Source organism: Corvus brachyrhynchos, unplaced genomic scaffold (assembly GCF_000691975.1).
Source record: "Corvus brachyrhynchos isolate BGI_N302 unplaced genomic scaffold, ASM69197v1 scaffold293, whole genome shotgun sequence".
NCBI lineage: Eukaryota > Metazoa > Chordata > Aves > Passeriformes > Corvidae > Corvus > Corvus brachyrhynchos.
The window spans coordinates 1,155,393-1,169,097 of record NW_008237410.1 but is presented as its reverse complement, the minus strand read 5'-3'; the positions used below and the strand labels follow the sequence as shown (position 1 = coordinate 1,169,097).

The 13,705-nt window shown below is 38.0% G+C and overlaps 1 protein-coding gene and 1 long non-coding RNA gene across 3 annotated transcripts in view; one reads left to right on the top strand and one right to left on the bottom strand.

The window, feature by feature from the left end:
- LOC103613434 (carbonic anhydrase 3) overlaps positions 1–13,699 on the bottom strand; it is a 14,873-nt gene extending 1,174 nt beyond the window's left edge. Inside the window, exons 1-7 of one of the 2 annotated variants that reach the window (XM_017731057.1) lie at positions 13,609–13,699; positions 12,563–12,760; positions 5,640–5,758; positions 4,714–4,806; positions 3,833–3,898; positions 2,803–2,958; positions 1–25 (exon numbers count right to left, since the gene is read on the bottom strand). In XM_017731057.1, the coding sequence (XP_017586546.1) occupies positions 1–25; positions 2,803–2,958; positions 3,833–3,898; positions 4,714–4,806; positions 5,640–5,758; positions 12,563–12,760; positions 13,609–13,654 (703 nt within the window). In that variant the 5' untranslated portion in view covers positions 13,655–13,699. The remainder of the gene's footprint in view (positions 26–2,802; positions 2,959–3,832; positions 3,899–4,713; positions 4,807–5,639; positions 5,759–12,562; positions 12,761–13,608) is intronic. The other variant, XM_008631211.2, reaches the window with a different exon arrangement.
- LOC108445911 overlaps positions 1–13,705 on the top strand; it is a 65,273-nt gene that overhangs the window by 38,186 nt on the left and 13,382 nt on the right. The gene's annotated exons all lie outside the window — the stretch shown is intronic.

The window sequence follows — 13,705 nt, the reverse complement described above, 5'->3', positions numbered from 1 at the left end:
TGGAAAGGCTGCGGAGCTTTGCCATCTGCAGAAGAGCAAAAATTGAAGTGTCCTGATGGAAATCCTTTGGTATCAAATCCACAGCCCAACAATTAAACTAAGGAGGCTGGTCGAGCTGTGGAAAAAAGTCTCCTTCAAAGTTGTGAAGATGTCCTTCACCCCACCACCACAAGAACTGTACTCATGGTTTTTTTGTAGAAGTGATAGTCTTAGGAATAGTCAAAACATAAAAATAGGTCCTATTTGAACAGGATTTTGAAAAATAGTGTCATTTAGGTACTGTCTACAGAACCGTGTAAGGCCAAAGAAACTGTGGGAAGTACTCAGAAAATGTGAATACAGCAGCAAGTGCTCTATAAACCTCTCCTACTCTAACCCTGCCTTAGTGCCTGATTGTTAAGAATCCTTTAGAATTGCAAGGTTTTAAAGCTGAATTATAAATGAATTGTTCATTTCCATAGCAGGTCTGAGCAGAGGATACATTTTGCTGCAGTGACACAAGAAGTTCATTATTAATAACAGCAATTAAAATCTGGATAAAGACCTGGTCAAGGTTTCAACTTGAAAATGCAGCCCCATGCAGGGCACACATCACCTTTGTTCACCAGGACCTTCAATATGCTGATTTTCAGTACAGACTTCAAGGCCAATACAAGCAGAACTTCTGTCTAGGTTGTAAAACCTGGATTCACTGTGATTAAACTAGTTCCAGTTTATGGACTGAGCTAGCTCAGGCATCTCAACATTACTCTTCACTGAACAGCTCAGAAAAACCAGCCATCTCAGTCTGCCTGAACAATGATGAGGTCATATTTATAACAAACATAATATGCATCCGATGGATTCATAGTCTGAAATTAAATTTCAGATTTCAGATGAAGAATAATTTGTATGGGAAGAGATGAAAATTGTTAATCAGTTTTGTTAATACTGATAAACTACTATTGGAGAAGAGTGCTGGGGTTTATTATTTGTGGAAGATCTGCTCTACTCAGTAAAAAACCAACATGTATTCAGGCTACAATTACATAAAGATGAAAAAATTAATTTGCAATTAGACAGTTATTCCACAGTTAAATTCCTGTTCTTTCATTAAAAGTAATCTGAGCAGCTAGGCCACCCACACTGTATCTCACTGGGATTTCTGGTGAATTGATTTTCCTGCAGAGCACTGATTTGCAGCAACTGCACTTCCCCTTGTGGCTAATATACAGTTACCATCTGGCTGCAAAAGCATCCAAGAAATCCACCGCAAATGCACACACACTTAAAATAATCACTATTAATGAGGCTGCCATGGTAGTACACTGTCTAGGATTAGAAATAATTGGCAACACAATCCTCTTATGAATACATTATTTAGAGTGCAGGCACTCTGGAGTGAGGGAAGTATTTCTAGACAATAACTCACACACACTGCCAATTCTGCCTGAAAAGCAGCTACCTCAGGGTAAGAGCCAATGTCTCATCTTTATGTAGTAATTTCATCTTTACCTTAAATGCTCCATTTTTTCTACAGGAAGGATAGTTAAAGAACAGGCTGTATGTTTCCCAAAACTCACTAATTTTAGAACAGCTGAGAAAAAGACCATGACCCAAACACAACAGTACTCAAAAAGTCTTTTCATGAAGCTGGATCAATGATGTGATTAGTTATTTCTTTAAAAATGCATTTTATATCAGAGATGTTCAATAATGACTACACTTTTCCTAGTAAAATCTACAGCTGATCTTCTGCAATATAAACATCTAAATAATCATATTGTAATCATATAAACATGACTCATTTTGGGGAAACCAGTCAGACGATATTTGTATTTTTCACACAAGTACCCACTTTAAAATAGCTCCCATATTTTAATTTTCAGATGGGCAAGGAAACAGGAGGCAGAGCAATTCAATAAGCTCTGAAAATTAAGCTGTAAATGACATGAATACATTGTCATATTTCGTGTATTGCCAGCTAAGGTTCTCATCGTACCTGAGTTGCATTACTTAAAAGATGAAGAGCCACATAAACACAAAGTACTAGAAAATAAAAATATTTTCTTTCTGTGATAACATGCACATCAATGAATACACTAAACACATTATCATCTTGAAAACCTAAAATGAAAAGTTATGTGTCTGAATATAATATTACATAATATGTCAGTCCCTTGATTAATATTCATGTGCTTTGTATCCTGGAGCCTTGAAGTTTGTGGTATCATATCCTTATAGTCTGCTGACTAGAGGAATAACCTCAGATGAGAACACTGACTTGTGTGGTAACAGTAGAATCACAGGTGGAAATGTGCTGAAAAGGGCATTCAAATTCCTCTAAGTGGATTGAGGGGAAATTAGGAGGGGAAATTAACAAGAAATACTTCTTTACAGTAAGTGACCAAAGGAGTTTTTGACATTACCAATAAATTAGAGTTATCTAATGTTGCTCCAGTTTATGAAAATTTAGCTGGTGTGCCTTCCAGAAACACGGGTATCAAGCACATGATTCAACACTTCCAATTTACACTCCCATCTGCAATACAGGGCAGGCAGAATCACCAATCCCATTACATTTGTATTCTGATAAATGATGTTTTTGAAAGAAAACCCTTACCATGTACACTGTGGTATGCTTTTACTGATTTAAAACACTCTTTGATGTCTGTGGGCTTGAACTACCATGGTGTTGGATGTGGGCTAGTTCTTCACTCTCCTTTTAATCCTGTAATTTCTCACAAATGCAGTGAGTGTTTTCCTTGTCAAAAGAATAAATTCAGGTTATGGCACATAAGTAAAAAGAAGGAGGAAGTTTACCTGGTCTGAACTGACTATGATAGGCTCTCTAAGAATAATCCAGGTAACACACTCTTCACAAGGTGGAGTAGTGAAAGACCCATGGTATGTCCAGTAGTCATGAGATTTAGGGAAAAGAATTGAAGGATCGAAGTTTGGAAAAGGAACCATTTTCCCCTTTAAAATAAAAACAAAAACACAACAAAACCAAACAGAAAACCAACAAATCTAGTCAAGATTAGTTTGCAGCTCTCTTATTTTAAGAAACAGGAAGTGACTCAGATACTTCAAATGTATGAACTGAGGAAAGTAAGCACAGATCTACATGAGATATAATGATGCAATGTGAAGATAAGTGGACTGAATGACCCTTACAGATGGGCCCAGAGAAGCATGACAAAACATAAAACTTCATGGTGCTACTTCTTGTACCAGAGCTAACTCATGTGAAGTGGTGTCCAGTACCAATGTGTTTCACTCACTTCTGTGCAGAAATACTCCTCTTCTGGCCTCCTTTCTTATGGAAATTGTTTCTATCTATTGAATATTGGATTATGTCACCATATAAAAAAGTGAGACAGGTACTACTTTCATAGTATTTGTGCTAATAACAAGCAAGACAGCCTATGAAATGTGAGAATTACTACATAATGCTATCTAAGACACAAATGTCTGCTCAGTGGCATTTCCAGAGATCCATCAGGCAGCCTATATATTAAGACCAAATGGACTGATTTCCAAAGATGCCTTTTATTTGGCACTGAGGCAATAAGGTTCCATGCCTAGTTTTTAGGTGAGTAAAAATTGGCGAAATGACTCGTTTTCCCAAACTCTTAAGCCCCACTAAAGTCAAAGAAGGCTCATATGTAAATGGAAGAGAAAGGACTTTTCATGGTAATGAAAAGCTATGCATGGTTTTATTCCCAAATATATTCTGGAAATGTTGCAGAGCAGAATTTGAAAACTAGAAAGTCAGACATCGTGATACTGGGGTTTTTTTTGTCCTGAGACTTTGAGCAGTCTTCCTATAACGAAAGCCCAACATCATTACCTTTGTTTTGATTGCATTTATTTCTTCAAGAATTCTCTTCATCTCTGGTTTGGGAGTTTCCCCTACCTGTAAAGAAGAGAGCATGAGCTAAGCAAGGAGTTCTGCTTGACCAGCTTTCTTCTTCCTCCTACTTTTCCATATGAGCATCTAAACATATATAAACTATAAAATTATAATGCATTAACCCAACCTATCACACCTACCAGCTTGGTAAGCTATGTCTTCTGTCTGTTACCTCTGTCCATACCCCAACAGGTATTATGATACACAGGGGGAAATTGTATCAGTATAGAAATTTTTTCATAACAGGTAATTTCACAACACAGATTTCATGGTCAGATATATTGTTTGCAATTGCTGATCTCAAAAAAGACATCCATCTTTCTACCTCTAGTGCTATCTCTAGTGAATATGAATTAAACAGGAGAGGGCAACAGCTAATACTTCAGGGCTAAGGTTGTATGCCCCCAAAAGGATTTACAAAAAAGGATGAGTTATATGCATTGCCTGTGAGATAGTTCTGTTTGAGAGAAAGTTCATGAAGAACCTAGAAGAGATACATGTCCTTGAAATCCGTCCCCAATCAGCAAAAACACAGCTGACTGCTGTTGGTCAGAGGGCACTTCTGACACGTGTCCCCATTCCATGAGCCACATAGTGACACAATAGCTGCAGGCACAAGTGTGTGTAGTACTGGATACCACTTGACATAATATGACTCATGCTCTATAACTTGAAAAGGATACATTACTGAAAATCAACCCCTTCAATGTGGTAGGATCCCTAGAAAATATACTCAGAGAATTTTGCTTTTTTTCAACCCTCTAAGAATAGAAACTCCATAGCATCAGTGCAAAGAAGGGTTGCATGGTTCTACTTACTTGCAAAAATATGGCCAGAGCAGCTATCCCATCAGTTCTTCTCCTAGCATCAAGATAATTACTGTATTTGGGATTCCAGTGTAACAAATGTAGCTGGAAACAAAGAAAAATGTAAAAAAACCCATTACTCGACAGCAAGCCATCACAGGCTGAATTTACAGTGATTCACATAACTGCGTGAGTTTGAGGCAACAAAGAATGATAATGAGGCCTTGCAAAAAAGAGAAAAGAAAAAGGGACAGCAAAGTCATATATTAGTTATATCTGTCATACATTATTAATTATACTACCATTTGCTTTAAAATAAACTATAAATATCTTAATAAGAAATGGGAAAAAATTAACTGGAATCTCATCTTAAAGCTGAAGAAAAGCTGCTTAAGTAAGCAGGTAGAACATGCAGTTCAGACATCATCTACTGATATGTGATTCATTTCTATTTGGCATTGAAATTACAGCAATTCTGTCAAAGAAGCCGTATGAATGTCATTCATGTATATCATTAGTCTACATTTCTCGTTTTCTTTACAATCCTAAAGTGGTAAAGAACCAAGGTAATTCATTCTTCCCCCTTTCTATCACTGCAATTTTACACTTTTACTATAATTCTGTATTTTCAGAATACTGTTTTAGTAAGTTTGGATTGCTTCTGAGTAATTCAGTCTTCTTGTGCTGTATCACACCAAATTGGTTTGAGAACATGGAAACCTTTGTTTCACACAGTATTTTTCTTTTCTCATGGTGTGAGTTACTTCAACCTGATTCACATTTATAAGAATCGATGGGAGTAAGAATAAAAATGCACAGATAAATAAATAGAAAGAACTCCCTGAAAAGCAGACAAATGACAAATTTTGTCCCACCAGAACAATAGTGACAAATTTTATTTTACACCCTGTTTTAAAGTAAAAAGTGGTGAGCCTTACCTCTCCTGCATACCTCACTCCATTCACAACATGCTCCGAGCCGTGGTCGTCAGACGAGCCCCAGTGGAAGTGCAGCTGCCGTAGCCTGTAGACTTGTGGAAGTGGCCCACCTCTCAGCACTGCAATTGATAATCTGCAACAGCATCAGACTGAAGTATCTCCCAATTCTTTAAAATGAAATACATATGTATCTACAATATTTACACACGTATTTACATATTTACTGTACAGATGCTCTGTGTTCTGAAAATCTGCACTGATTTTAGCCACATGTCAGGCAACCATCTTCAGCTATATGCACTTACAGGCAGAGAACTTTAGTATCTAGGCTTCCATTACAGTCACTAGAGATCACTGATTTAATTCAGCTGCATAAATGTGCACCTAGTACTCTCTGGAATATTCCAGAGACATCTTGACAGGACTGAGAAACGTGGTCCAGGATCTGTGGAAGAACTGTACATTTCTAAAGCAGTATCTGGAGGCAAGGGGAAACGGATTAGGTTATCAAACATGTCACAGGATGCCTGTGTTTGGGTAACTGAAGTATACCCTCAGCAGAACAGTCAAGCCTCTAGAGTAATTCTGCTTGCCTTAAGGTAGACACTCAACAGACAGTGACCTGGATTGCTCTCTGGACTCCTTGAACTCCAACTCTGTTGCCTCAAACAGCAGTTTAGATATAACCCACCAACTGTTAAAATCCCACAATAATACACCTAAATTTAGATGTCTTAATCTCCCCCTGACTTGAATCTAGGATTTATCTATGCAGAAGTACATAAACATAACCACGATTAAGATCAACTACTAACGTGATGATAAACAAATTTCCACAAAACACAACAAAATTGTGTGTCTTACTGCAAGCTATGACTTATTTGTTTAAAAAGTTATGAAATTACTGATGCTGCTTCTGCTCTAATGGCTGCTCCCTCCGGTTATGGAAGAGGAGTAAGAAAGCAGCAAATAAACCAGAAAAGCAATCACTGAGAATGCAAGCTATTTTACTAATGAAAAGTTCAGCCTGTGATGAATGATATCTAGTATTCTAAATAATCTTAACATTTATAAATAAAATTGTAAATGGAGGTGGTGTATTTGAAAGGATCAATAAAATAGAAAGAATGTATTTACATTCACCAAATACTGAAAGATACTCAATTCTCATTCATGTTTTTTGAGGATAGAATTTACAGCATTCCTATAAAACATGCAGCAGTTCTCAAGAACAGGTCTTTACATGCCAGAGAAAAATATCCTTCAATATGAAAAGAAAATAATTAAATCCATTATTGTCTCAAGACATACAGCACTAAGAGTAGAGCAAGCTGTTATTCTCAACAAATTCCTTTTACTTCTTCCCACAGACATTCTGAACTCTAGTCAACACAGTCAGGGTAAGAGTAGATGAGGCCATCAATTCTCCATCAAAATAGATCTGTAAGGCCAAATAATCCTCTTTAGGCAAAAACATGTCATTATTTCCACTGATGGGCCATCAGCAGACATTTTTGATTGGGCATTACGTGAAGCTCTGCATCATCTCCTGCCAACATATTCCAGCTTCACTCATCTATAAATAGACAGTAACTTTTACCTAGCACACTTTAAGCAGACAGAATGATGCCAGCCACAGCTCCTGAAGGACAAAAAGGTGTTTCCTTTCTTTTAATTACAAGTGTGTAGTATTAAACATATAAATACATGAAATGACAATGTAAGTAAATGAAGTTTTCCTGCATTTTAAAAAAGGAAAAGTAAACAAAACCATTACAAGAATAAAGGTCTTCAATATTTAAAACATTTAAAATCCCAAAATGAGTAAGATATTTTTTTTTTTAAAGCATGTGCTTTGGAACCTAAATTCTAAACATATCTTTATCCTCTAGGGCTTTTGTTTTCAATACTACACAAATAAAAATGCACAAACACATAACAGAAAAAGAATATATAAAACAAAAGTTTATAAAACAAGAGATGGTATCTTGACATTATTTTTCAGCAATGTTAGTATATAATATTTACATGTAATAGGGAATTTTTCTGACAATTATTACACAGGAAATGTTCACCTTAAATATCTGAGTCACAGCAGAATTACCAAAATGTAACTCCCTTAAACTTGCTGTCATTAAAGTAACATGGCCCAGGTGCAGGAATATACAAACCAGCTCATTCCTTTTTTGGTGCCTTATTGTTGCAAACTTTAATCCCACTGCACACTGACTGACTCTAAATGGGTTTGTACACCACCATTAGTGCCTGATACCAGACATAAAAATGTCACGTCAGTCTTGCCCAAATTCTGTGCCCCTCACACATCCACACTTGAAGAATGATCTATCACAGAACAATCCTACATGGACACACACGTAGACATCTGTTCTGGAAAAAAGCTCACCTTTTATTTGATCTGTCATCAGCTGAGCAGCATGAGACAAAACAGGCTAATAAAAGAATGGGCTTTTTTTGACTTTCAATGTAATCTCTAGGGCAAGTGTTGCACAGAAGGATGTTACTAAGGCAAGAAAACCCTGTCTCTCATTCTGTGACACAGCAAAATGAAGCTGTCATGCAGTTGAGTGGAGATGGCTGCTCCAGTCACTTTACTTTAGCTAGCTGGGTGTCCTTGACAACAGAAAAGTGACAAGAAGCTTTTCGAATATGTGCATCCACTTGCTGAGCAGCTTCTGTAGGGGTCTGGTTGTTAATCTGTGCTAGTCAATTGTCATTTGCCCTCACTAAGGTAAAACTGGCATGGTTATGCCTACACAAATGCCTTCCCTGTTTGCAGTAAAGGCACACCATGAAAGCCAGGTGGAAAAACCCACGGAGAACAAAACAGACTCATGAGATGAGTCGTGTTTATGAACATGAGAAGGAATGACTGTTATAGGAAGATTTATGATCTCGCATCCTGTCATATCCATAAAATGAAATGGCAAACCACAATGAAATTAAATTAGTAATGTACTACTGTATGACAATTGAAAAGACGTATTACCTTTGTTATACTGCTTCATCATAGAATCTAACAGTGCAGTACAGAAACCACAGCTGCTTCACATCAGTGTCACATTTTGAAAGTCATAAAAAAGCCTCTGCTCACAAGAGGATCTCTGTACTGAAACTGTCTGGCTAACTGCAGGGATGTAATATGTTTCGGAAAAGCTTTTGGAACTCAAATTTCAGTTCTCACTGAAATTTTCTTCAAGCAAGCACTGAATAGATATGCAGAAGGATTACTTTTGCTTCTGTTTGAACTTTGTACTCTTTTAGGGACAGAGTGGGAAAGAAAAGTGTCAGATAGAAGCCTGTCAGCCTGCCACTCACCCTCACCTACACTGTAACTCATCTTTGCCAGTTTTGTGCCCATTGATCACAGCCTGTTCATCAGGGAGCTCCCAAATCATCTTTGTTTGTGATCTGTGTAGGGCTGAATAGGTGGCCGCCCCACCTCCAGGGGTGGAAAACTGACAGTCCTCTGTGTAACTGTAGCCTCAGCAGGCCCTTGACTAGAATTAAAAGCCAAGCACTTTTAATTCTAACAATGGAAATTGAAAGTTAACAGGAGCTCAAATCCTAAATTCCCTGTACCCAAGTACAGGAGTTCTCAATACCTTCATGTAGACAGATGTGTTGTTACAGTGAAGGAAGAATTTAACTTTGCTGCCTTTTGCCTTATGCACTACAACCATTGAGTGGTATGTATGTACCACAGCTACAAAAGTACTGGGATTTAGTGGTGCTATTCTTGTAACAGCTACTGGTTTTCTCCAGTGTAAATTCAGCAGACAAAATGTTAAATAATATTTTGCAGGAATCAACCAAAACTGGAATGTCTATAGACAGACTTCCCCTTGGTTTAATTAAAGTTACTGGGGTCCATCCTCTCTCTTTAATAACCAGTCAACAAATGAATGTTTTATTTACCAAAAGTTGATAATCAAAAATTCATTTGCAAAAATAAATGAGATTTCCCACAAAGGGTTATTTGAGGAAATGCTGGCCACAAGCCCTAGTCATGCTGAAAGAATTGATTAGCAACAAGCTCCAACTTCTTACAGTAACTGTCTCTAATTTTTTTTTTTTTTGCATCATCCACTTTCAGAGCCACCCATTTCTTTGATAGGAAAGATTCTGAAAGCAGCAACAAGGTAACCCTGTAAGAATGTGTGCCTGCACTGAGGTACTCCAAGCCCTTAAATATCATCCATCTGAAAGCCAGTAAAAGAAGAAGTAGGAATTTGGTTGGTTGATGAACACCCATAGAAAGTGCCAACAAAAACAACAGACAAAGACAGAAGATGAAGGAAGGCATTCATTTGATGTAGCCTTAGTGTATCTCTCCTCACCTACTCTGTCTGAGTTCCATTACCAGACTTTTGTATCTTTATTGTTTCTCAAACAATCAAACATCTTGGTGTAAGCATTTAACCAAGCTATTACAACAAAAGCTGAAGAGTCATTAATTGTAAAGAAGTTATATATCTCACACAGCATCATGACAATAGTTCCACCAGTTAGAAGCTCTCAGGACATTTCTCTGGCATGATTTTTTTCAAATTTTAGAAATAAATGGATTCTGCTAGTGGAAATAAGATTTCAGCCCTAATTCAAACCAAAACTGGGTCACTGCTGGATCTAAAAGAGTATCTGAATTGCCAGTCATGCCAAAAAACCACAGAAGTGGCAGGCTGCCAAAGTACCCAAGTTCAGGTGTGTGTTTTACTGGGCCCAGCCACCTAGAAGGCTTGATTTCAGCTCCCAGTTCTTTCCTGCATTTTGAGACTCCAGCCTCCACCTGCAATCATTTTATAGTGCATAAGGTCCATCTACATTGGTACAGTAAGGCAGGGAACTGAGTCCGCAAGAATCCATTAACTTGTATGGACAGGCAGCAGAGGCACGATACTGCTCCTGTAGCAGCTTTATCTGTCAGCAAAGCTTTCAACTCTATAGCAGATTCTCAAAGTCAACTAGACTTTATAAGTAGCTGGAATTCTCAAAGTCCTTCCACTAGGCTAACACCAAACATAAAAGTAATAAGGCCTTTTTCAACATAATACCTGAATTACATTGGATGGCACTCTAATTGCTTGAATTTAAGAAACTGTCCCGAACTGTGAATGCTCCAGGTGTTCTTGGCAGAATACACAATGGATGTAAAACTTGGAGACATCCAAAGTAATTAATTTTATCACTCACCTTGGCAATTTGTTCATCAATCTATTTTATCCAAACAAATGAAGACAGAAGTACAGATATGGGTATGACCACTATAACTGAAAAGAGTCAGGAAAATAAATGAAGCCCTTAGTTTTCTGGTTAACTCAGAAATAATTCAGATAGACAGAGTGACAGATACATAGATAGATATGAGAGAATTAATGTCTTTGTTCCAAAGGAATAAAAGCTTCATTCCTATATGATTGCTATTGCATATGTATGTTTTGTGCAGCTGGTGGTTCTTTTACATAAAAAATAAGCCACTGTACATATCCTAAAAAACTTAAAATGTATTCAAGTCAGTAGGAGTATGCACAGTGGAATTCGTCCTGCAATTAGCATTATATTAGAGAAAGAACACCACCCACAGACTCTGCAGGCAATGGTATAACAAAGGAGACATAACAACAAACACTGAATGTTTCTTGACTTCAAAGAGCTGAGATATACACCTACTTTTTTTGCAGTGAGTCACTTTTTATTTCTGAGATCAAAACACAAGTTACTGAGCAGTTCATCTGAAAAAATATTCAGAACATTCCGAAACTTTCTGCTCTTTGTGGCAAGTATTGCATCCATGCTGTAGATTGCTGTGCCTGGATACTCCCTCCCATTCAAAATCTGAGTTATTCTAACAATAATTACTTTTACTTTTATGCAGAAGATGCAACTATTGGTATATCTGATGCTGTTCTAACAAATACATCAGATGGTAAAAAATGATAATAGTCATGGAGATCTCATGCCACAGCTACATCTCTTTACTTGTGTGTCATTTGATCTGACACTAATAACATTTTTGTTTAAATAACTTTAAAAATTCCCACTTTGCTAGAAAAGCAACAAAACTCTTGACTGCATAGTAATTTGTGAGTTTTGATAGTATATTAACTAGTCCATCTTACATACATTTTGATCCTCAGTTTTCATGAAACCCAAGTAATTTGTTAAAAATCCATTAAATTAAATCTATGTCCATATATAGTTAACTTGAAACAATCTATTAGTAAAATTTCTCTTAGTAATTATGCTGTCAATCCTACTTATATTGTAATGGGAAGTGGAAGTTTTAATGCACGTGAGAAATAAGTCTGTACACTGTATGCTCTCAGAGCTGCAAGTGGATAAAAGATTTTGGACATTAAACCTGGCAAAATTAAATTTATCAGCCCCATAATCTTCATTAAGACAAAACCTCATGAATGCCAAGAAGAGCTTTAACTGATTAAATACCGTGACATTGTGGCAACATCTGGTTTGTTACTTCATTTATCAGAAATTACACGGATAGAATTTTTAAATATTGTAACTTAAGATGTTCTGCTGGGCATCTCAAGTAGCTAAAATGGAATTCAGTTCTCACAGATAAAGCCTGGACTCCTTCCTCCTGGAAGGCAACACAACTGCAATGGCTTTTTACAACCCCAAAAATTTATCTTATACCTTAATTCACCCTGTACCAAGTTTCTTTGCGGCTCTCTCCATTCCCCAGGATTTTACCTATGGACTTTAGAAGGAGTCCCAGACCTTTCCCAGCAGCAGCCTAGAGTAGCAGTCACAGAAACCTGTACATCACACACAGGCAGTACACAGAGACCTTCTAACAGCCTGAACAGTCAAAGCAGGCTCTTCCACACAAATTGAAACAGTCACTTATATATGATGCAATGAGAGATGAAAACAAAACCGACCTGATCTATCAAATGAATCATCAAATACAACTCTGCAGGTTTTTCCATTATTGAGGATGGTCTTAGCTGACCCGGGATCATAACTAGCAAACCATGGTAGTAGAGAACTATCATAATGCACCTCTTTATTATTGATTTCAATCGGTGACTGATGGCGTCCTTTTGCAAAAGGATAATTTTTGTGCCACTGATCTGGTCCTAGAAAAAAGTACAGAGAAGTATCATGAAAATCTTTTCCAGACAGGTATGCATTATACTTGTTACAATTAACACAAGCTTGGCTCTGCTTGAGTACAGAACATCATTTAAGTGTATTAATAAGTAGGTTACTAATTGCGTGGTTGTTACTCATGCCTTACCAAGAGTTTCACTATATTAAAAGCAATTGACTGGTTGATTTCTAGCTGGAATGCTGGATACTTCAAGTCACTCAACTGAACCTAAACTCTTACAGCAACCTCAAGACTGACTACTAGGAGACTGATAATATGCCAAGGAAGAAAACCAGAGGTATATACTCCAAGTCCAGCAGTGGCTAGAAATATGATGGGATATACCCAAATGATTAAAACGTGGCACCATGTACTCATATGGAAAGAGAAAAGGCCACTGATCCCTGGACATGCCAGGAATTTGAAACATGGATTTAATTATCATCACGGTTTTACCAAGAAGTTCATGTGGAAAACGCCTGACCAACACTGAGCTGTTCTTCCTGCAGCAGAGGAGAGAGCAGGAACAAGAGACCACCAATATCCCCAACCTCTGCAGGCAGGAGGGGCCTGCAGCCCAGCGCTGCTCTTCCTGCATTAGGGCTAGCTTAAAGCCGGATTTTATTGCTATGTCAAATTTTAATTTACATCAACAGTAGGAAATCTGACTTTATTTAACTTAGAGACCCCCTGCCATTGACCTCTCCTTCCACCAGCTTCGCCTCTTCCGCGCGAAGCCCCCCCCCCCCGCCATGCTCCCTCGGGAAGCGGGGCCCCCGTTCTGCCCGGGCTTCGGTGCCAGCAGGAGCGGGCCGGGCGCGGCCCCGCGCTCACCGTTGTCGCTGTCGTAGCCCCAGGGATAGTAGTTGGGGTTGATCATGGTGCGGTGCCGGCGGCTCTGGCAGGACGGTGGCCTCGTCTCACGGCGGCT